This window comes from Oncorhynchus gorbuscha, linkage group LG12, assembly GCF_021184085.1.
Source record: "Oncorhynchus gorbuscha isolate QuinsamMale2020 ecotype Even-year linkage group LG12, OgorEven_v1.0, whole genome shotgun sequence".
Taxonomy (NCBI): domain Eukaryota; kingdom Metazoa; phylum Chordata; class Actinopteri; order Salmoniformes; family Salmonidae; genus Oncorhynchus; species Oncorhynchus gorbuscha.
In genome coordinates, this window is record NC_060184.1 from 77,001,268 (window position 1) to 77,025,775 (window position 24,508).

Genomic DNA, 24,508 nt, shown 5'->3' on the forward strand with positions numbered 1-24,508 from the left:
CCTCTCTCCTTATTCCCTCCGTACTCCCTCTTCCTCTCTCCGTATTCCCTCCGTACTCCCTCTTCCTCTCTCCTTATTCCCTCCGTACTCCCTCTTCCTCTCTCCTTCCTATCTCCTTCCTCTCTCCTTACTCCCTCTCTCCTTCCTCCCTCCTTCCTCTCTCCTTCCTCTCTCCTTACTCCCTCTCTCCTTCCTCCCTCCTTCCTCCCTCCTTCCTCCCTCCTTACTCTCTCTTTCCTCTCTCCTTCCTCTCTCCTTCCTCCCTCCTTCCTCTCTCCTTCCTCTCATCCTTCCTTCTAAAGCCTTTGTTATTAGCCACCATTGTGTGCATTGTATACTTGGAATGTCAGTATGCATCTGCTATGAGTGCTCAGTCTTGTGATCTTTCAGGACAGTCATACGGTACATCTCCCTTTTTATATCCGTTGCCGAGACAGGAAATGGGATGGCTATGCCTTGGCAGATTTGTCTCCGTCCCGCTGATGAAAGCGGCGTGTCTGACATGATCGATTCCCACCCTTCGTGAAGGATAACATCTGCAAATCTGTGACAAATAAACTTTGATTTTGATTTGAGGAGAAGTAAAGGGCATCACACAGGGAGAAGAAGGACCTGAAGTATCGCACACTTCACACACCGACAGATGGGTTTGTAGGAGAAACGTGGTGTACTGCACACACGGGTTCACTTCTCAGGCCTTTCCAGCATGAGGACACAAGGACAGAGCAGATTTTCCCAAACAAGACCCCCTAGCTCTCCTAAACCTGCCACAACATAGAGTTAGCTACATGTTTGTCACCCACCCAACCCAGATGACCACCCCTTCAAATACTTTTCAACAGTCACACCCCTTCCTTTGTGTTTCTTTAGCCCTCGATGAGGACCCCTGATTACCCACCCTACCACTCCAAACCAACTCATCCCAGATGAGGGACCATGGTTACCCACCCTACCACCCAAACCAACTCATCCCAGATGAGGAACCCTGATTACCCACCCTACTACCCACCCTACCGCCCCAAACCAACTCATCCCAGATGAGGAACCATGGTTACCCACCCTACTACCCACCCTACCGCCCCAAACCAACTCATCCCAGATGAGGAACCCTGATTACCCACCCTACTACCCACCCTACCACCCCATACCAACTCATCCCAGATGAGGGACCATGGTTACCCACCCTACTGCCCCAAACCAACTCATCCCAGATGAGGAACCATGGTTACCCACCCTACCGCCCCAAACCAACTCATCCCAGATGAGGAACCATGGTTACCCACCCTACTACCCACCCTACCACCCCATACCAACTCATCCCAGATGAGGGACCATGGTTACCCACCCTACCGCCCCAAACCAACTCATCCCAGATGAGGACCCCTGATTACCCACCCTACCGGCCCCAAACTAACTCATCCCAGATAAGGGACCATGGTTACCCACCCTACCACCCAAACCAACTCATCCCAGATGAGGAACCATGGTTACCCACCCTACCGGCCCCAAACCAACTCATCCCAGATGAGGACCCCTGATTACCCACCCTACCGGCCCCAAACTAACTCATCCCAGATGAGGACCCCTGATTACCCACCCTACCGGCCCCAAACGAACTCATCCCAGATGAGGGACCATGGTTACCCACCCTACCGCCCCAAACCAACTCATCCCAGATGAGGGACCATGGTTACCCACCCTACCGGTCCCAAACCAACTCATCCCAGATGAGGACCCCTGATTACCCACCCTACCGCCCCAAACCAACTCATCCCAGATGAGGGAGCTTGTGGGTCCCCTCTGTCCTCCTGATTACCCACCCTACCACCCCAAACCAACTCATCCGTTATCTCCTGGAGTTGAAGATAAATGTGTGTGTATCAAATTTAAATCACATTTTATTGCTCACATACATGTGTTTAGCAGATGTTATTGCAGGTGTAGTGAAATGCTTGTGCTTCTAGCCCCGACAGTGCAACAAGTGATATCTAACAGTTTCACAACATATAGCCGAAATAAACGTAAATCTAAGTGAGGAAAGGATTAAGAACATATATACATTTTCCTCAGACCAGAGAATCTTGTTTCTCATGGTCTGAGAGTCCTTTAAATGCCTGTTGGCAAACTCCAAGCGTGCTGTCATGTGCCTTTTACTGAGGAGTGGCTTCTGTCTGGCCACTCTACCATAAAGGCCTGATTGGTGGAGGGCTGCAGAGATGGTTGTGCTTCTGGAAGGTTCTCCCATCTCCACAGAGGAATTCTATAGCTCTGTCAGAGTGACCATCAGGTTCTTGGTCACCTCTCAATGCCCTTCTCCCCCTATTGCTCAGTTTGGCAGGGTGGCCAGCTCAAAGAAGAGTCTTGAAGGTTCCAAACTCCTTCCATTGAAGAATGATGGATGCTACTGTGCCTTTCCAAATCATGTCCAATTATTTGAATTTACCAAAGGTGGACTCCAATCAAGTTGTATAAACATCTCAAGGATGATAATTGGAAACTCAACTTCGAGTCTCATAGCAAAGGGTTTGAATACTTACAGCACCAGTCAAAAGATTGGACACACCTACTCATTCCAGGGTTTTTCTTTATTTTTTATATGTTTTACATTGTAGAATAATAGTGAAGACATCAAAACTATGAAATAACACATATGGAATCATGTATCGTATCGAACTCGAATCGTACTACAACGGCTCCGACACTCGTCGGATGTGGCAGGGCATGCAAACTATTACGAACTACAAAGGGAAGCCCAGCCGAGAGCTGCCCAGTGACACGACCCTACCAGACGAGCTAAATAACTTCTATGCTCGCTTCGAGGGAAATAACACTGAAAGATGCATGAGGGCATCAGCTGTTACAGACGACTGTGTGATCACGTATTTCGCAGCCGATGTGAGTAAGACCTTCAAACAGGTCAACATTCATAAGGCCGCAGGGCTAGACAGATTACCTTACGTGTACACTGAGCATGTGCTGACCAGCTGGCAAGTGTCTTGTATTTATTTTTTTACCCCTTTTTCTCCCCAATTTCATGGTATCCAATTGTTAGTAGCTACTATCTTGTCTCATCGCTACAACTCCCGTATGGGCTCGGGAGAAACGAAGGTTGAAAGTCATGCGTCCTCCGATACACAACCCATCCAAACCCGGACAATGCTAGGCCAATTGTGGGTCGCCCCACGGACCTCCCGGTCGCGGCCAGTTACGACAGAGCCTGGCGCGATCCCAGAGTCTCTGGTGGCACAGTTGTCGCTGCAGTAACAGCGCCCTTAACCACTGCGCCACCCGGGAGGACTTAACTGACGTTTTCAACCTCTCCCTGTCTGAGTCTGTAATACCATGTTTCAAGCAGACCACCATAGTCCCTGTGCTCAAGAACACTAAGGTAACCTGCCAAAATGACTACTGACACGTAGAAAGGCACGTCATGGCTCACATCAACATCATTTAGAAATCCTAGACCCACTCCAATTTGCATACCGCACCAACATATCCACAGATGATGCAATTTCTATTGCACTCCACACTGCCCTTTCACACCTGGACAAAAGGAACACCTATGTGAGAATGCTATTCATTGACAACAGCTCACCGTTCTAGCTAAGGACTCTGGGACTAAACACCTCCCTCTGCAAATGGATTCTGAAGGGTCGCCCCCAGGTGGTAAGGGTAAGTAACAACACATCCACCATGCTGATCCTCAACACGGGGGCCCCTCAGGGGTGTGTGCTCAGCCCCCTCCTTGTGCTCCCTGTTCACACATGACTGCACGTCCAGGCACGACTCCAACACCAGCATTAAGTTTGCTTATCACAGAGACCTGACCATGTGGTGCAAGGACAACAATCTCTCCCTCAACGTGATCAAGGCGAAGGAGTTTATTGTGGACTACAGGAAAAGGAAGACCGAGCACGCACCCATTCTCATCAACGGGTCTGTAGTGGAGCAGGTTGAGAGATTCAAGTTCCTTGGCGTCCACATCACCAACAAACGAACATGTTCCAAGCACACAAAGACAGTCGTGAAGATGGCATGACAAAACCTATTCCCCTTCAGGAGACTAAAAAGATTTGGCATGGGTCCTCAAAAGGTTTTACAGCTGCACCATCGAGAGCATCCTGACGGGTTGCATCACCGCCTGGTACGGCAACTGCTCAGCCTCCAACCGCAAGGCACTACAGAGTGTAGTGCGTACAGCCCAGTACATGACCGGGGCCAAGCGTCCTGCCAACCAGGACCTCTATACCAGGCGGTGTCAGAGGCCCTAAAAATTGTCATAGACTCCAGCCACCCTAGTCATAGACTGTTCTCCCTACTACCGCACGGCAAGTGGTACCGGAGTGCCAAGTCTCGTTCCAAGTGGCTCCTAAAAATCGCTTCTACCCCCAAGCCATGAGACTCCTGAACAGCTAATCAAGTGGCTACCCAGGCCAAATGGCTGTAAATTAGATGTAAAAATGTAAATTAGATCTAATTAATGTGGAAAAAGTTGAGGGGTGTGAAAACTCACATTCACCCCTGGCCTGTCACACACTCCAGATCTTTTAGTTCAATAACTTTGTCCTCCAAAGATGATGTCAATAAATGTTTCAATTGAAATGGTCAAAAAGACACAAAAATATAGCTCTTTTTTTTGTTTTTGTTTTTTAGGGGGCAGATCAGCTTTAATATTGCATATAGATTGTTGATTCTATCAATGTAATTGTCTGCATCATTTCCAATCCCCCATATCAAATATATTTTTTAAATACATGTTTTTCATTTTTTAAATTATTTTGCCCTAACCCCCTCCCCTAATTGAAGTAAACTAATGGAGAACAATACTTCTACGTTCAGCTTATACATCCTATATGCATTTTACGGACACGGTGTATTTTACATGAGTTGTTTTTTAATTTGTTTTAGTCCCACCCTTCTGCTCCCCTCAACCCCTCCCATCTATCTTTGAACACTATCTGGTTTTGATTTGTAATTGTCCCATTCATCCCAATGGAAACATCCCAATGGAAACATCCCATAGGAAACATCCCTATGGAAACATCCCATAGGAAACATCCCAATGGAAACATCCCATAGGAAACATCCCTATGGAAACATCCCAAAGGAAACATCCCATAGGAAACATCCCATAGGAAACATCCCATAGGAAACATCCCATAGGAAACATCCCAATGGAAACATCCCATAGGAAACATCCCATAGGAAACATCCCAAAGGAAACATCCCAAAGGAAACATCCCTATGGAAACATCCCATAGGAAACATCCCAAAGGAAACATCCCATAGGAAACATCCCATAGGAAACATCCCAAAGGAAACATCCCTATGGACACATCCCATAGGAAACATCCCAAAGGAAACATCCCATAGGAAACATCCCATAGGAAACATCCCAAAGGAAACATCCCAAAGGAAACATCCCATAGGAAACATCCCAAAGGAAACATCCCAATGGAAACATCCCAAAGGAAACATCCCATAGGAAACATCCCATAGGAAACATCCCAAAGGAAACATCCCTATGGAAACATCCCATAGGAAACATCCCAAAGGAAACATCCCATAGGAAACATCCCATAGGAAACATCCCAAAGGAAACATCCCTATGGAAACATCCCATAGGAAACATCTCAATGGAAACATCCCAAAGGAAACATCCCATAGGAAACATCCCAAAGGAAACATCCCATAGGAAACATCCCAAAGGAAACATCCCAAAGGAAACATCCCATAGGAAACATCCCATAGGAAACATCCCATAGGAAACATCCCAATGGAAACATCCCAAAGGAAACATCCCAAAGGAAACATCCCAATGGAAACATCCCAAAGGAAACATCCCAATGTAAACAAAGGTCACAAGGTCTCAAAAAAGAGAAAGCACAACAATGCTGGAGCAGAGCAGAACTAGTGCCGTTGCCATGGCTTTTATCAACTGCCTGCCGTTGGTAATGGGTCTTTTTTTGGGGGGCCTCGTCTGAATGTCTCGCGTTCCTCTCTCTCCGGGGCTTGGAGCACAAAGGGGTCAGGCGAACGTCCATACGGGTACGGGAGAAGGACTGGAGGCTAAACGATCCGCTGCAGCGTGTCAGTTGTGTCATTTAAAATGGCAGCTCGTTAAGATAAGGGTAGTGCTGCCCGGCGGACGCCACAGTGCAGGCTATTCCGGCGGGTGCTTCTAGGCTGCTAGCGGTCGGCGGATGTCCGTCCCTGCCCTATACAGCTCATCCTGCCTCCCTCCTCTCCCTCTGGAATCTTGCTAGAATCTCTTCCATTCTCTCTTATCACCTCTTCCCTCTGTCCAAAAAGATTTTCCATGTTTACATGTTTACAAACCCCACCCATATCTCGTCTTCTCTGGGAATAGCATCTCTGGCTGTGGGTCAGTTGAGACAGGAAGTTGAGACAGGAAATGGGTAACACTCCTCCGCTGTCTATTTCCTATCTTTCCTCTCCTCTCCTGGACTGGGGAGGACACAGAGTCACAGACACACAGAGTCACAGACACACAGAGTCACAGACACACACGGAGCCAGTGAACCCATGGAGTCAGGGAGCAGAGGCCTTTTCTTCCATACCACGACATGACGTCAGTCGGGCCAGAATGGAATCCAGAGGCTGTTGTGGCTGCTCCCTTCGTAGTGGCTGCTCCCTCCGTTGTGGCTGCTCCCACCGTTGTGGCTACTCCCTCCATGTGGCTACTCCCTCCGTTGTGGCTACTCCCTCCGGTGTGGCTACTCCCTCCGTGTGGCTGCTCCCTCCGTGTGGCTACTCCCTCCGTTGTGGCTACTCCCTCCGTTGTGGCTACTCCCTCCCTCCGGTTCTCATTCGTGTTTGATCAGCTTTGCACTCCCTCCGTGTGGCTACTCCTCACGCAAGAGAGGGAAGCTCCGTAGTTTGAGGAGCAGAGGTGAGGGGGAGAGGGAGATGGGTCCAGAGGGACTGATCCGAAGGGGGGGGTTGGTTAGAGAGAGGGGTGGGGTAGAGAGAGAGAGAGAGAGAGAGAGAGAGAGAGAGAGAGAGAGAGAGAGAGAGAGAGAGAGAGAGAGAGAGAGAGAGAGAGAGAGAGAGAGAGAGAGAGAGAGAGAGAGAGAGAGAGAGAGAGAGAGAGAGAGAGAGAGAGAGAGAGAGAGAGAGAGAGAGAGTTTGGGGGAGGGGCTTAAAGAGGGGGATTCCTTTGATGTGGGTTGTGTGGCATTATTACTATTCCACTGAAAACAGGGGCACGGTAGCAGGGCTAGCTCAAAGTGCTAGCACATGTTAACGGGTTCACTATGACAAGATTCACAGAAAAGAGGTAGAGAGAGAGAGAGGGAGATCGATTGAGATAGAGAGAGGGAGATAGAGAGAGAGCAAGTCAAGGAGAGGAGAGAGAGAGAGAGAGAGAGTGTTTGAGACGCCTAGCACTCTGAATCACTAAAAGGGGCCCTTAGGTCGAGAGTGGCTAGAGAGTTGTTGTTTTTGTCGCACTGCTTTGCTTTATCTTGGCCAGGTCGCAGTTGTAAATGAGAACTTGCTCTCAGCTGGCCTACCTGGTTAAATAAAGGTGTTCTCAACTGGCCTACCTGGTTAAATAAAGGTGTTCTAAACTGGCCTACCTGGTTAAATAAAGGTCTTCTCAACTGGCCTACCTGGTTAAATAAAGGTCTTCTCAACTGGCCTACCTGGTTAAATAAAGGTCTTCTCAACTGGCCTACCTGGTTAAATAAAGGTCTTCTCAACTGGCCTACCTGGTTAAATAAAAGTGAAATAAAAATAAAATAAAAAGGACAGAGACCGTGTCACAGTTCTTCCTCTAATGACAGACTATCTCCGTCCAAGACCATTGCATCGCTAATCCACTTTACCGCACTATATTATATTGTATTATAATGATCAGAGTGATTCAGGAGTAACATTAAAACAGAATAATATGCCCCGACAACATTAGACAACAATACAGAAAACGCTCAAATTACTCTGCCAGACTCAGAGGTCTCATGAGCCCCTCCTTTATAGTAGAATCCTCCTTCAAGTTTATAAAGACGGTTGACGTCTAGTGGAAGCCGTAGGAAGTGCAACTTTGTACATATCCCACTGTGTCTTCGGTAGGCCAAGCATTGAAAAACAACAAACCTCAAATGTCCCACTTCCTGGTTGCATTTTTCTCAGGTTTTCGCCCGCCATATGAGTTCTGTTATATAATCACAGACATCATTTTTGGAAACTTCTGAGTGTTTTCTATCCAATACGAATAATAATATGCAAATATTAGCATCTGGGACAGAGTAGGAGGCAGTTCACTCTGGGCATGCTATTCATCCAAAATTGAAAATGCTGCCCCCTATCCCAAAAGAGTTTAAGCATACTAGGCAGGGTAGCCTAGTGGTTAGAGCGTTGGACTAGTAACCGGAAGGTTGGAAGTTCAAACCCCTGAGCTGACAAGGTACAAATCTGTCGTTCTGCCCCTGAATAGGCAGTTAACCCACTGTTCCTAGGCCTTCATTGAAAATAAGAATTTGTTCTTAACTGACTTGCCTAGTAAAATAAAAAATACTAAACAATGCCATAGATTCAGTTTGTGAAAAATAATAAACTTAAAGACAAGTATGATGTGTGATGATTATAGGCTACTAAAGACAGCGACTTACCTCTGCGCCACAGTTTTGATGAAAACAGAAGAAAAAAAATCTATCTGAGAATCACTCGCCGCTATTTATTGACCAGCAGATGTCACTAATGTGCATTGTGAGAGGATAATGAAGCTCCGAGTAAATGAAGCATTTTTCAGCACAGTTTGGTGAAAGCTCCAAAGCCAGATAGCCACGGTTTCCAATCACTATAAATCAGGGGTTCCCGATTCTCTCCTTAGGGACCCACAGCCGTTCCAGAGCTAGCGCACCTGATTCAACTTGTCAACTAACACAATAATAAAAATGATATACAATATAATATGGATAACCAGGATTTTTTAAAACCTGTATAGTTCTTTATAAGGTCATCTGTAGAACCTTTTTGATTGAGAAATTCTAGAAGTACTATTCTATAATTTTTTAATAAGTCTATGTAGCTCAAAAATGGTTGTAATGATAGAGGAACCCTTGTTGGTGCTATATATAACCATTTGTTTTTAGTGTCTTGTGAGTTTAAATCAACAAGAATCGGGCCTGGGCCTGGTTTGTTTGTGGTGCGGTTTGGCGCTAAGCTGTTAGCCAAGCGCCCCTCGTAATATTCATGTCTTCCTCTTTATGGTGCGGTTTGGCGCTAAGCTGTTAGCCAAGTGCCCCTCGTAACATTCATGTCTTCCTCTTTGTGGTGCGGTTTGGCGCTAAGCTGTTAGCCAAGCGCCCCTCGTAACATTCATGTCTTCCTCTTTGTGGTGCGGTTTGGCGCTAAGCTGTTAGCCAAGCGCCCCTCGTAACATTCATGTCTTCCTCTTTGTGGTGCGGTTTGGCGCTAAGCTGTTAGCCAAGCGCCCCTCGTAACATTCATGTCTTCCTCTTTGTGGTGCGGTTTGGCGCTAAGCTGTTAGCCAAGCGCCCCTCGTAACATTCATGTCTTCCTCTTTGTGGTGCGGTTTGGCGCTAAGCTGTTAGCCAAGCGCCCCTCGTAACATTCATGTCTTCCTCTTTGTGGTGCGGTTTGGCGCTAAGCTGTTAGCCAAGCGCCCCTCGTAACATTCATGTCTTCCTCTTTGTGGTGCGGTTTGGCGCTAAGCTGTTAGCCAAGCGCCCCTCGTAACATTCATGTCTTCCTCTTTGTGGTGCGGTTTGGCGCTAAGCTGTTAGCCAAGCGCCCCTCGTAACATTCATGTCTTCCTCTTTTTGGTGCGGTTTGGCGCTAAGCTGTTAGCCAAGCGCCCCTCGTAACATTCATGTCTTCCTCTTTGTGGTACGGTTTGGCGCTAAGCTGTTAGCCAAGCGCCCCTCGTAACATTCATGTCTTCCTCTTTGTGGTGCGGTTTGGCGCTAAGCTGTTAGCCAAGCGCCCCTCGTAACATTCATGTCTTCCTCTTTGTGGTGCGGTTTGGCGCTAAGCTGTTAGCCAAGCGCCCCGTAACATTCATGTCTTCCTCTTTGTGGTGCGGTTTGGCGCTAAGCTGTTAGCCAAGCGCCCCTCGTAACATTCATGTCTTCCTCTTTGTGGTGCGGTTTGGCGCTAAGCTGTTAGCCAAGCGCCCCTCGTAACATTCATGTCTTCCTCTTTGTGGTGCGGTTTGGCGCTAAGCTGTTAGCCAAGCGCCCCTCGTAACATTCATGTCTTCCTCTTTGTGGTGTGTCACGCTGGGTCTTTGTGTTTACTCCCAGGCCTTTATAGCCTCATAATGAATATAGTGACGTTACAAGCCAATGGAAACCATCGTAGCAACATGATAAGTGCTTTTGTTTAGTGTAGCCTATCAAACAGTCTCTCTCACCTCAGAACAACAACAATGAGACTGACTATTGTTTTTGTGGTAGGCTACGCAGAGAGAACACTGATGCAGATAGACTCTCTCTCTCTCTCTCTGTCGCGCGCCTGCGCGCTCTCTCTCGCTCTCGATTTCTCTCACTCTCTCACCATCTCACTCTCACACACATACATACACACACACACATGCATACATAGGCACACAAATAAATATCTAAACACTCTCTCTCTTACACACTAACATGCAGGCATAATGCCCTATGCTTTCTGGTATGTTTTTGGTCACCCATCTACACACAATACCCCATAATGACAAAGTGAAAATATGATTTGAGATATTATGGCAAATGTATTAAATATTAAATACAGAAATATCTAATTTACACAAGTGTTCACATCCCTAAGTCAATCAATGTTAGTATCACATTTGGCAGCGATTACAGCTGTGAGTCTTTCTGGGTAAATCTCTAAGAGCTTTGCATACCTAGATTGTACAATATTTGCAAATTGTTCTTTTAAAAATGTTCAAGCTCTGTCAAGTTGGTTGTTCATCATTGCTAGACAATCATTTTCAGGTCTTGCCATAGAATTTCAAGTCGATTTAAGTCAAAACTGTAACTAGGCCTCTCAGGAACATTCAATGTCTTGGTAAGCACCTCCAGTGTTTATTTGGCCTTGTGTTTTAGGTTATTGTTCTGCTGAAAGGTGAATTTGTCTCCCGGTGTCTGTTGGAAAGCTGACTGAACCAGGATTTCCTCTAGGGGTTTGCCTGTGCTTAGGTCCATTCCATTTATTTTTATCCTTGAAAATATGAGGATTGGTACTCAGTGATGTGATTTTTTTACCTTTATTTTACTAGGCAAGTCAGTTAAGAACAAATTCTTATTTTCTATGACAGCCTAGGAACAGTGGGTTAACTGCCTGATCAGGGGCAGAACGACAGATTTGTACCTTGTCAGTTCGGGGGTTTGAACTTACAACCTTTCGGTTACTAGTCCAACGCTCTGACCACTAGGCTACCCTGCCGCCCATGTTGGATTTGCCTCAAACATAATGCTTTGTATTCAGGAATATTTGGAATACCAGAGCACCCACTGACCAGAGCACCCACTGACCAGAACACCAACTGACCAGAGCACCAACTGACCAGAACACCCACTGACCAGAACACCCTCTGACCAGAACACCCACTGACCAGAACACCCACTGACCAGAACACCCACTGACCAGAGCACCCACTGACCAGAACACCCACTGACCAGAGCACCCACTGACCAGAGCACCCACTGACCAGAACACCCACTGACCAGAGCACCAACTGACCAGAGCACCCACTGACCAGAGCACCCACTGACCAGAGCACCCACTGACCAGAACACCCACTGACCAGAGCACCCACTGACCAGAGCACCCACTGACCAGAGCACCCACTGACCAGAGCACCCACTGACCAGAGCACCCACTGACCAGAACACCCACTGACCAGAGCACCCACTGACCAGAGCACCCACTGACCAGAACACCCACTGACCAGAACACCCACTGACCAGAGCACCAACTGACCAGAGCACCCACTGACCAGAGCACCCACTGACCAGAGCACCCACTGACCAGAACACCCACTGACCAGAGCACTCACTGACCAGAGCACCCACTGACCAGAGCACCCACTGACCAGAGCACCCACTGACCAGAGCACCCACTGACCAGAGCACCCACAGAGCACCCACTGACCAGAGCACCCACAGAGCACCCACTGACCAGAGCACCCACTGACCAAAACATTCCCTAACCAGAAACCGTGGATTGATGGCAGCATTCGCGTGAAACTGAAAGCGCGAACCACTGCTTTTAATCAGGGCAAGGTGTCTGGCAACATGACTGAATACAAACAGTGCAGCTACTCCCTCCGTAAGGCTATTAAACAAGCTAAGCGTCAGTACAGAGACAAAGTGGAATCTCAATTCAATGGCTCAGACATAAGAGGCATGTGACAGGGTCTACAGTCAATCACGGACTACAAGATGAAATCCAGCCCAGTCACGGACCAGGATGTCTTGCTCCCAGGCAGACTAAATAACTTTTTTGCCCGCTTTGAGGACAATACAGTGCCACTGACACGGCCTGCAACGGAAACATGCGGTCTCTCCTTCACTGCAGCCGAGGTGAGTAAGACATTTAAACGTGTTAACCCTCGCAAGGCTGCAGGCCCAGACGGCATCCCCAGCCGCGCCCTCAGAGCATGCGCAGACCAGCTGGCCGGTGTGTTTACGGACATATTCAATCAATCCCTATACCAGTCTGCTGTTCCCACATGCTTCAAGAGGGCCACCATTGTTCCTGTTCCCAAGAAACCTAAGGTAACTGAGCTAAACGACTACCGCCCCGTAGCACTCACTTCCGTCATCATGAAGTGCTTTGAGAGACTAGTCAAGGACCATATCACCTCCACCCTACCTGACACCCTAGACCCACTCCAATTTGCTTACCGCCCAAATAGGTCCACAGACGATGCAATCTCAACCACACTGCACACTGCCCTAACCCACCTGGACAAGAGGAATACCTATGTGAGAATGCTGTTCATCGACTACAGCTCGGCATTCAACACCATAGTACCCTCCAAGCTCGTCATCAAGCTCGAGACCCTGGGTCTCGACCCCGCCCTGTGCAACTGGGTACTGGACTTCCTGACGGGCCGCCCCCAGGTGGTGAGGGTAGGCAACAACATCTCCTCCCCGCTGATCCTCAACACGGGGGCCCCACAAGGGTGCGTTCTGAGCCCTCTCCTGTACTCCCTGTTCACCCACGACTGCGTGGCCACGCACGCCTCCAACTCAATCATCAAGTTTGCGGACGACACAACAGTGGTAGGCTTGATTACCAACAACGACGAGACGGCCTACAGGGAGGAGGTGAGGGCCCTCGGAGTGTGGTGTCAGGAAAATAACCTCACACTCAACGTCAACAAAACTCAGGAGATGATTGTGGACTTCAGGAAACAGCAGAGGGAACACCCCCCTATCCACATTGATGGAACAGTAGTGGAGAGGGTAGCTAGTTTTAGGTTCCTCGGCATACACATCACAGACAAACTGAATTGGTCCACTCACACTGACAGCGTCGTGAAGAAGGCGCAGCAGCGCCTATTCAACCTCAGGAGGCTGAAGAAATTCGGCTTGTCACCAAAAGCACTCACAAACTTCTACAGATGCACAATCGAGAGCATCCTGGCGGGCTGTATCACCGCCTGGTACGGCAACTGCTCCGCCCTCAACCGTAAGGCTCTCCAGAGGGTAGTGAGGACTGCACAACGCATCACCGGGGGCAAACTACCTGCCCTCCAGGACACCTACACCACCCGTTGTTACAGGAAGGCCATAAAGATCATCAAGGACATCAACCACCCGAACCACTGCCTGTTCACCCCGCTATCATCCAGAAGGCGAGGTCAGTACAGGTGCATCAAAGCTGGGACCGAGAGACTGAAAAACAGCTTCTATCTCAAGGCCATCAGACTGTTAAACAGCCACCACTAACACTGAGTGGCTGCTGCCAACACACTGTCATTGACACTGACCCAACTCCAGCCATTTTAATAATGGGAATTGATGGGAAATGATGTAAATATATCACTAGCCACTTTAAACAATGCTACCTTATATAATGTTACTTACCCTACATTATTCATCTCATATGCATATGTATATACTGTACTCTACATCATCGACTGCATCCTTATGTAACACATGTATCACTAGCCACTTTAACTATGCCACTTTGTTTACTTTGTCTACACACTCATCTCATATGTATATACTGTACTCGATACCATCTACTGTATGCTGCTCTGTACCATCACTCATTCATATATCCTTATGTACATGTTCCTTATCCCCTTACACTGTGTATAAGACAGTAGTTTTGGAATTGTTAGTTAGATTACTTGTTGGTTATCACTGCATTGTTGGAACTAGAAGCACAAGCATTTCGCTACACTCGCATTAACATCTGCTAACCATGTGTATGTGACAAATAAAATTTGATTTGATTTGATTTGACCCACTGACCAGAACACCCACTGACCAGAGCACCCACTGACCAGAACACCCACTGACCAGAACACCCACTGACCAGAGCACCCACTGACCAGAACACCCACTGACCAGAGCACCCACTGACCAGAGCACCCACTGACCAGAACATGGGAACAGCCATTTGTATTGTTTATATGGTATTGTAGTTTTAACAAACAAAATATATACAGTATATAAGAATAAAACAAATATGTTTTAAAAGTCTAGCGAACCTACCGGTCGGTTCCAAGAGGAAGAAGCGTCTACTTTATGTTTTCCGATAGAAACACCATTCTCCATGCACTGTAATTTACAACTTGATAAGAGCTAGGTAAATGAGTAATGAACAAGGGGATTGTAAATATACATTTAACATTTAAGTCATTTAGCAGACGCTCTTATCCAGAGCGACTCACAAATTGGTGCATTCACCTTATGACATCCAGTGGAACAGTCACTTTACAATAGTGCATCTAAATCTTAAAGGGGGAGGGGGGGGTGAGAAGGATTACTTATCCTATCCTAGGTATTCCTTAAAGAGGTAATGACATTTGTTTTAGATATATTTGACCTTATAATCACTGGAGAAAAATGTGAAACCAGTCATATGGCAACAAACTGAAGCAGTGAAGTTGATGAAATGCTGAGCCATTATGCAGAATTTAAATAATACATCCTTTTAACTTGCAGGGTTGGGTACTCTCAAATGTCTTAATTATAGGCTACCGACTGTCTATGTTTCCTATTTCTATCTTATGCAACGGGTGGGTCTAATCCTGAATGGTAATTTGTAAAAACCGCATTCCAGCCGGTGTCTATTCCACAAATTACCACCGGCTAAATCTATGACATTAAATTGCCTATTTACCCTGTTCCATCTGACTGCGCAATCCACTGTCTCATCAGCCCAGCCAGGCAATTTATAAACTTGATCTCCACTTTAAAAAGCATCTAGACATTATCTCACATTTCTTTTAGACTAACATTTAGTTTTCAACAGTGGAGATTTGTATAAACCTTCCTGTCTGTCTCTCCGACATTTGCAACATTGTTTCGATATTCAAATGTGATCTCCAGCTGTCTCATAGTAATGAACGTGTCGCGAGTCGGGACGAGACAAACAGGCAAACAGCGTTTCTCAGCTGGCATCTGTCTGGTCCGGCGATGAGGGGGTTTGTGCCCTTAGGCGACGTTGTTGCCGGTGATGTCTGGTGAGGACCTGCCTTACAACAGGCCTACAAGCCCTCAGTCCAGCCTCTCTCAGCCTATTGTGGACAGTCTGAGCACTGATGGAGGGATTGTGCGTTCTTGGTGTACCTCCGGCAGTTGTTGTTGCCATCCTGTACCTGTCCCGCAGGTGTGATGTTCGGATGTACCGATCCTGTGCAGGTGTTGTTACACATGGTCTGCCACTGCGAGGATGATCAGCTGTCCGTCCTGTCTCCCTGTATCGCTGTCTTAGGCATCTCACAGTACGGACATTGCAATTTATTGCCCTGTCACATCTGCAGTTCTCATGCTTCCTTGCAGCATGCCTAAGACCAAAGGACAGATTTCCAACGGTATAATGTCCATTGCTCTTGTTTCTTGTCCCAAGCAAGTCTCTTCTTATTATTGGTGTCCTTTAGTCCTTCATTCTCCTCTGAACAGTTGATGTTAAGATGTGTCTGTTACTTGAACTCTGTGAAGCATTTATTTGGGCTGCAATTTCTGAGGCGGGTAACTATAATGAACTTATCCTCTGCAGCAGAGGTAACTCTGGGTCTTCTTTTCCTGTGGCGGTCCTCATGAGAGACAGTTTCATCATAGCTCTTGACAGTCTTTGCAACTTAAAGAAACTTTCAAAGTTCTTGACATGTTCGTCGTTGACTGACCTTTATGTCTTAAAGTAAAGATGGATTTCTCTTTGCTTATTTGAACTGTTCTTGCTAAAATATGGAGTTGGTATTTTACCAAATAGGTCTTCTGTATACCCCCCTAGCTTGTCACAACACAACTGATTGGCTCAAATGCATTGGGAAGGAAAGAAATTCCACAAATGAACTTTATACAAGGCACACCTGTTAATTGAAATGCATTCCAGGTGACTACCTCATGAAGCTGGTTGAGAGATGATTGGTTGACGTAGGTGAGGGTGGGAGGTCCTGTATAGACACAAACTCACTACCTTGACAACTTCCTTGACAACACCTCCGCGAAGCGCAAGAAGTGTGAAGTCCTGACTTCTGCAGAGGCCATGTCACCGTAAATGACCAATGCAGGTGTCAGTTTGACCATGCAGTGCCTTTTACTCCTCTCTCACCCACACCCTCTCTATCCCCCTCTCTTGCTCTATCTTTCCCCCCCTCACTCTCTCTGTCTGTCTGTGTTTTTCCTCCACAGATTCCTCCTGCTGCCACCATGCTGAGGAGCTCTCACCATGTTGGGAAGCATGCGATCAGGTAAGGGAGGCCACAGACTGAAAACGCACACACACACACACACACACACACACACACACACACACACACACACACACACACACACACACACACACACACACACACACACACACACACACACACACACACACACACACACACACACACACACACACACACACACACACACACACACACACACGCTAAGACAGACATACAGACAGACAGCATACATTAGAGTGAAAGAGCCCCAGAACGATGGTCTCCGTATTATTTGTAGCTGGGCAGTCTATGTGATGAATTGTAGCAATGAGAGCTTGTATAAACGTTCTCCCTGTCTCCCATTTGAGCTAAGAGCAGTTAAAGGGTCTCTCTGATGCCCCCCCCCCACACTCTCTCAATTCAATTCAAGGGGCTTTATTGGCATGGGAAAAATATGTTAACATTTCCAAAGCAAGTAGATAATATACAAAAGTGAAAAATCTCTCTCTCTCTCCACCCCCCCATCTCTCTCCCACCCACCACCTCTCTCTCTCTCTCTCTCTCTCCCCCCCTCTCTCTCTCTCTCTCCCACCCTCTCTCTCTCTCTCTCTCCAACCCTCTCTCTCCAACCCTCTCTCTATCTCTCCCACCCACCCACCCACCCACCCACCCACCCACCCACCCATCCTCTTTCTCTCTCTGTGTCTCTCCACCCTCTCTCTCCCTCCCACCCTCTAGCTCTCTCTCTCTCTCTCTCTCTCTCTCTCTCTCTCTCTCTCTCTCTCTCTCTCTCTCTCTCTCTCTCTCTCTCTCTCCCTCCCACCCGCTCTCTCTAACCTCCCTCTACCTCTCTCTCTACTCTCTCTACCTCTCTCTCTACCTCTCTCCTCTCTCTCTCTCTCTCTCTCTCTCTCTCTCTGTCTCTGTCTCTGTCTCTCTCTCTCTCTCTCTCTCTCTCTCTCTCTCTCTCTCTCTCTCCCACCCACCCACCTCTCTCTCTCTCTCTCTCTCTCTCTCTCTCTCTCTCTCTGTCTCTCTCTGTCTCTCTCTCTCTCTCTCTCTCTCTCTCTCTCTCTCTCTCTCTCTCTCTCTCTCTCTCTCTCTCTCTCTCTGCATCTTATTGTTATTTATCATCGGAATCGGCCAAGGCAGAGCTTTAATGAATTATTACCTTCAGCTTCTTCTTTACATCACTAAGACATGAGACATCTGGAAGGCCTAGAATCAATATGGGTTGATCGCACAGTACACAGGACACAGTTAACCCCTAGCCCATTTTAGATGGGTTGTTATTGGGGGAGTACCCCCAGCACCACTCTCCCCTCCCCTTTAAAGAGAGCGAGAGAGAGAGACTAATTTATGCTGTATTGGTTGCCCTGTCCCCAGCACTGCACCTGCTACTGAGAGGGAGGGTGGGAGAGGTGGAGGGAGGGAGGGAGGGAGAGAGAGGTGGAGGGAGGGGGGGGAGAGGTGGAGGGAGGGAGAGAGAGAGAGAGGTGGAGGGAGGGGGAGAGAGAGGTGAGGGAGAGAGAGGGGTGAGGGAGAGAGAGGAGGTGAGGGAGAGAGAGAGAGGTGGAGGGAGGGAGAGAGAGGTGGAGGGAGGGAGTGGTGGAGGGAGGGATAGGGGGAGGGAGAGAGAGAGAGAGGGAGAGAAAGAGAGAGAGAAACAAATGACAGATAGATGGGAGAGAAAGCAAGAGAGTGACAGAGAGAGAAAGAAGCGGGAAGTGGACAGAGGGACAATGGCCATCTTGTTAGCCTTGTGCCAAGCTGCTATGTTTCTGCAGAGAAAGGTTTTTTTCAGGGGTGTGCCACAGGGCTCCGTGTAAACTCCCTTCTATTTCTTAATGGAGGGTCGGCTACCTCTTTGATGAGGGGAGGGCTTCAGCCTCTGAAAGGACATTTATTAATCCTTCAAAGACGGAGAGAAAGAGAGGAAAATGTTTTAGAAATGGCCTGAGTAGGTTGGGCGTTTTCTGGCCTTGCCTTTGTAGTGTTCTGGAGATTTCTTTGATTAACGGCCAAGAAATCGGCTCAACATCTGCTTTTGTTTTTGAACGTTGCGACTGTATGAAATTACTGTCCGTCAATCCCCAGCGTAAATTATTTCACCTCACGAATAAGAATATACTACCTAGATAGAACATGGAGTAATGATGATGAATGGTGAGAATGCATGAACAGAAAGCAGAACAAGACAGTTTTTATCACCCTGACTAGAATCAAACAATTGCAGAAGCCTGGTGGTGGGGATGATTCACAGTCATAGGGAAGATCTGGTTCAACAGTTGGGCCTGAACTCCGCTTTAGTGTAGAAATACTCTACTGTGCTCTACTACTACTGCACTCTACTACAAATTATTCAGATGTTACGTCATAACCTCAAGTTAAAGTGTGCAATTTCTCACAAGGAATCCAACGGTGGTCGTATTTATGAAGTAAAACAACGAAGGAGTGAAGGAGACCAACCAAAAACAACGTAACTCCCAGCTCCCATCATTTGTGTCGTCTTTTAGAAAGCTCTTACTAAGTGGTCATACATCTCCCAGAGCTAATTTCATGACTGTTCACTAAGCCAGAGAGTGCTGGCAGGCTCAGGATTCTCCCAGGCCTTGTGAGAGTCAACCAACAGCTCTTCACCCTATGTTGATAACACTGCAGTCGTCAGCTGTCATTGGCCATGCCCGGTTTGTTTTGTGTAGCAGTGTCACACGGCCTAGAGAGCCAAGTGTGAACTCCTTTGGCCATTTGGGAAGATACTATAATGTTGTTAAATGAACTCAAGATTGATAATGACCATTTAATGATACAAAACCTTTCTTTTACAGAGGTTTCAGATCAAATGTTTGGACAAATGTTTGAAAACATGTTTTGAATACAATATAACACACTGCTTTCTGTTTTAGCTCGCCACCATAAAAAGTGAATCCCGTTTGAAGCACCTATTACAGCGATTACCAAGCTACTGCCCTGAGTCTATGGTAAGTGGGGATTTCTGATCTAAAAATAGCTTTCAGTAGCTGTAATAAAGTTGGCTACGAAATCTTTCATAATGACACAGGAAATATATCTGTGGCTATGGCAAAGCTTATAAGCATTTCTCACAAGTCTATTGTACCTGGTCTTACTAAAGGTACAAAGAAGTATTAAAGACGTATCAAAAAGTATCAAAGAAGTATTCAAGAAGTATCAAAGAAGTATCTAAGAACTATCAAAGTATTAAAGAAGTATCAAAGTAACATCAAAGAAGTATCAAAGTATTAAAGAAGTATGACTGTATTAATGAAATATCAAATAAGTATCAAAGTATCAAATAAGTATCTAAGAAGTATTAATGTATTAAAGAAGTATCAAAGAAGTATTCATGTATTAAAGAAGTATCAAAGTATCTTAGAAGTTTCAAAGTATTAAAGAAATATCAAATAAGTATCAAACTATCAAAGAAGTATCAAAGAAGTATTAATGTATCAAAGAAGTATTAATGCATAAAAGAAGGATCAAAGAAGTATAAAAGTATCAACAAAGTATCGAAGAAGTATCCACGAAGTTTCAAAGGAGTATCTAAGAAGTATGAATGTATTGAAGAAGTATCAAAGAAGTATCAAATAATGATGTAAGAAGTATCAAAGTATTAAATAAGTATCAAAGTATCCGAAAAGTATCAAATAAGTATATAAGAAGTATCAAAGAAGCATAAAAGTATCAAAGAAGTATCAAAGAAGGATCAAAGAAGTATCAAATGATCTAAAGTATCAAAGAAGTATTAAATAAGTATCTAAGAAGTATCAAAGTATTAAAGAAGTATTAATGTATCAAATAAGTATTAATGTATTTAAGAATCTAAGAAGTATTAAAAAAGTGTCAATGTATCAAAGAAGTATAACAGAAATATCAAAGAAGTTTCAAAGAAGTATCTAAGAAGTTATAAAAGTATCAAAGAAGTTTCAAAGAAGTATCTAAGAAGTTATAAAAGTATCAAAGAAGTACTAAAGAAGTATCAAAGTAATAAAGAAGTATCGAAGAAGGATGAAATAAATATCAAAGAAGTATCAATGTATCAAAGAAGGATCAAAGAAGTATAAAAGTATCTAAGAAGTATCAATGTATCAAAGAAGGATCAAAGAAGTATAAAAGTATCTAAGAAGTATCAACAAAGTATCCAAGAAGTATCTAAGAAGTTATAAAAGTATCAAAGAAGTACTAAAGATGTATCAAAGTAATAAAGAAGTATCGAAGAAGTATCAAATCAATATTAAAGAATTATCAAGATATCAAAGAAGTATTAAAGTATCAAAGAAGTATCAAATAAGTATCAACTAAATATTAAAGAAGTATCAAGATATCAAATAAATATTAAAGTATCACAGAAGTATGAAAGAGCGGGGCTTGAAACAAGGCTAAACACTCCCCACCCACCAACGTAACTACAAACCTGGAGAGCCCAACTGTTTTTCATCTGCACTGCTCCAAACAGCCAATTAGAAACGAGTCTGTCATTAGCTAGAGTTAAATACTTTGTGTCCTGCTATTAATGAGCTGGGTGGGGAGTGTTTTGCCAAAATGGGTCTGATTTGGTGATTTTGGAAACGATTTCAGCAGCATATTAGTACTGCTGCTCCAAGGTCCCTCTCATCCTCTCATCCTCAGACACCACAAAACATCTCACAGCCGTTCCAATGGATTGTTTTGTAAGGGATTGTTTCCAAGGGATTGTTTCCAAGGGATTGTTTCCAGGAGATTGTTTCCAAGAGATTGTTTCCAAGAGATTGTTTCTAAGGGATTGTTTCCAAGAGATTGTTTCCAAGAGATTGTTTCCAAGAGATTGTTTCTAAGAGATTGTTTCCAAGAGATTGTTTCCAATAGATTGTTTCCAAGAGATTGTTTCTAAGGGATTGTTTCCAAGGGATTGTTTCCAAGGGATTGTTTCCAATGGATTGTTTCCAAGGGATTGTTTCCAAGAGATTGTTTCCAAGGGATTGTTTCCAAGAGATTGTTTTGTAAGGGATTGTTTCCAAGGGATTGTTTCTAAGGGGTTTCCAAGGGATTGTTTCCAATGGATTGTTTCCAAGGGATTGTTTCCAAGGGATTGTTTCCAAGGGATTGTTTCCAAGGGATTGTTTCTAATTGCCTGGTTCACCAATTACTTTGCAGACAGAGTTCAGTGTGTCAAATCGGAGGGCATGCTGTCCGGTCCTCTGGCAGTCTCTATGGGGGTGCCACAGGGTTCAATTCTCGGGCCGACTCTTTTCTCTGTATATATCAATGATGTTGCTCTTGCTGCGGGCGATTCCCTGATCCACCTCTACGCAGATGACACCATTCTATATACTTTTGGCCCGTCATTGGACACTGTGCTATCTAACCTCCAAACGAGCTTCAATGCCATACAGCACTCCTTCCGTGGCCTCCAACTGCTCTTAAACGCGAGTAAAACCAAATGCATGCTTTTCAACCGATCGCTGCCTGCACCCGCATGCCCGACTAGCATCACCACCCTGGATGGTTCCGACCTTGAATATGTGGACATCTATAAGTACCTAGGTGTCTGGCTAGACTGCAAACTCTCCTTCCAGACTCACATCAAACATCTCCAATCGAAAATCAAATCAAGAGTCGGCTTTCTATTCCGCAACAAAGCCTCCTTCACTCACGCTGCCAAGCTTACCCTAGTAAAACTGACTATCCTACCGATCCTCGACTTCGGCGATGTCATCTACAAAATGGCTTCCAACACTCTACTCAGCAAACTGGATGCAGTCTATCACAGTGCCATCCGTTTTGTCACTAAAGCACCTTATACCACCCACCACTGCGACTTGTATGCTCTAGTCGGCTGGCCCTCACTACATATTCGTCGCCAGACCCACTGGCTCCAGGTCATCTACAAGTCCATGCTAGGTAAAGCTCCGCCTTATCTTAGTTCACTGGTCACGATGGCAACACCCATCCGTAGCACGCGCTCCAGCAGGTGTATCTCACTGATCATCCCTAAAGCCAACACCTCATTTAGCCGCCTTTTGTTCCAGTACTCTGCTGCCTGTGACTGGAACGAATTGCAAAAATCACTGAAGTTGGAGACTTTTATCTCCCTCACCAACTTCAGACATCAGCTATCCGAGCAGCTAACCGATCGCTGCAGCTGTACATAGTCTATAGGAAAATAGCCCACCCATTTTCACTTACCTCATTCCCATACTGTTTTTATACTGTTTTTATTTATTTACTTTTCTGTTCTTTTGCACACCAATATCTCTACCTGTACATGACCATCTGATCATTTATCACTCCAGTGTTAATCTGCAAAATTGTTTTATTCGCCTACCTCCTCATGCCTTTTGCACACATTGTATATAGACTGCCCATTTTTTCTACTGTGTTATTGACTTGTTAATGGTTTATTCCATGTGTAACTCTGTGTTGTCTGTTCACACTGCTATGCTTTATCTTGGCCAGGTCGCAGTTGCAAATGAGAACTTGTTCTCAACTAGCCTACCTGGTTAAATAAAGGTGAAAAAAAAAAATGTTTTGTAAGGGATTGTTTCCAAGGGATTGTTTCCAAGGGATTGTTTCCAAGGGATTGTTTCCAAGGGATTGTTTCCAAGGGATTGTTTCTAAGGGATTGTTTCCAAGGGACTGTTTCTTGGCATGTTGAGGTCTAATAGTAGCTGTACTTGGAGGGCTGCTAAAGTCCACCCTCCACTGCCATTCGTCCTTCATCTTCCCAAATCTTCTTGGGTTCCCCTTCATCACAAATGATGTTTATGGTTCATGTAGAGATACCATTTCTCTCCGTCGGCATCGTAAACGATGGTGAAGCCTCCTGACAAGTGGCTCCTCTGTTTGAGAGCCAACAGACATGAGGGACTGAGTTGAACCTCAGACAATGTCTAGTTTATATAGTTCAGTATCTTGTTCAGGGCTAGAGACAGAGAATGCTTTCTGGGCCACTCACTGCTCTATCTCCATGCGTCATGTTTTTTTTTTATCAATACGTGCCTGGGATGTTTGTGTTTATTGCTGTGTGTTATTAATCCCACAATATATTACCACAAACCTCTTATGAGTTTGTGTGGTTTATATGTCTCTGTTCCCACTGCATAATATATTTTTTAATTAGACGGCAGTCATATAAAAAATAAATGTTCTCTATGAAATTCAATAGCCCCTGAAAACACAGTAAATTACAGTATGCTGTTTCACCCAAAGAACCACTAGTTATCTGATATAATTTCCTGTTGAGAGATGAAAGACAAAAACTAAGACAGGATTTCTAGAAATGAACGGACATTCTTACTTACACTAAGACCCCTAACAGAGGTCTTCCATGTGGCTCCTACCTTTGAATTCTTACTTTCACTAAGACCCCTAACAGAGGTCTTCCATGTGGCTCCTTCCTTTGAATTTTGTCCAACTCCAGAAAAACCTCTGTACATCAAAACAACCTGTCCTTCTGTTATGAACTGGGCATTTTCTTCCCTTGGTCTCTTGCTTGTTTTGGCATTGGTCCTCTGTTCATAATGAAATGACCTTTTCTCTCTGTTTCACAGAATGAGCTTTGGATCTGCATCAACTCCACACTACCTGGTGAGCTATGGGGGGGGGGGGGCGTTTCCAAGGGGATACGGTGCCATTACAGAC

General features: G+C 45.5%; 1 protein-coding gene across 1 annotated transcript in view; it reads left to right on the plus strand.

The window, feature by feature from the left end:
* Positions 1 to 24,508, plus strand: part of LOC123991413 (reversion-inducing cysteine-rich protein with Kazal motifs-like) — a 95,644-nt gene that overhangs the window by 15,406 nt on the left and 55,730 nt on the right. The window contains exons 2-4 of the mRNA XM_046292989.1: positions 16,851 to 16,909; positions 19,777 to 19,851; positions 24,418 to 24,454. Coding sequence (XP_046148945.1) covers positions 16,851 to 16,909; positions 19,777 to 19,851; positions 24,418 to 24,454 — 171 coding nt within the window. The remainder of the gene's footprint in view (positions 1 to 16,850; positions 16,910 to 19,776; positions 19,852 to 24,417; positions 24,455 to 24,508) is intronic.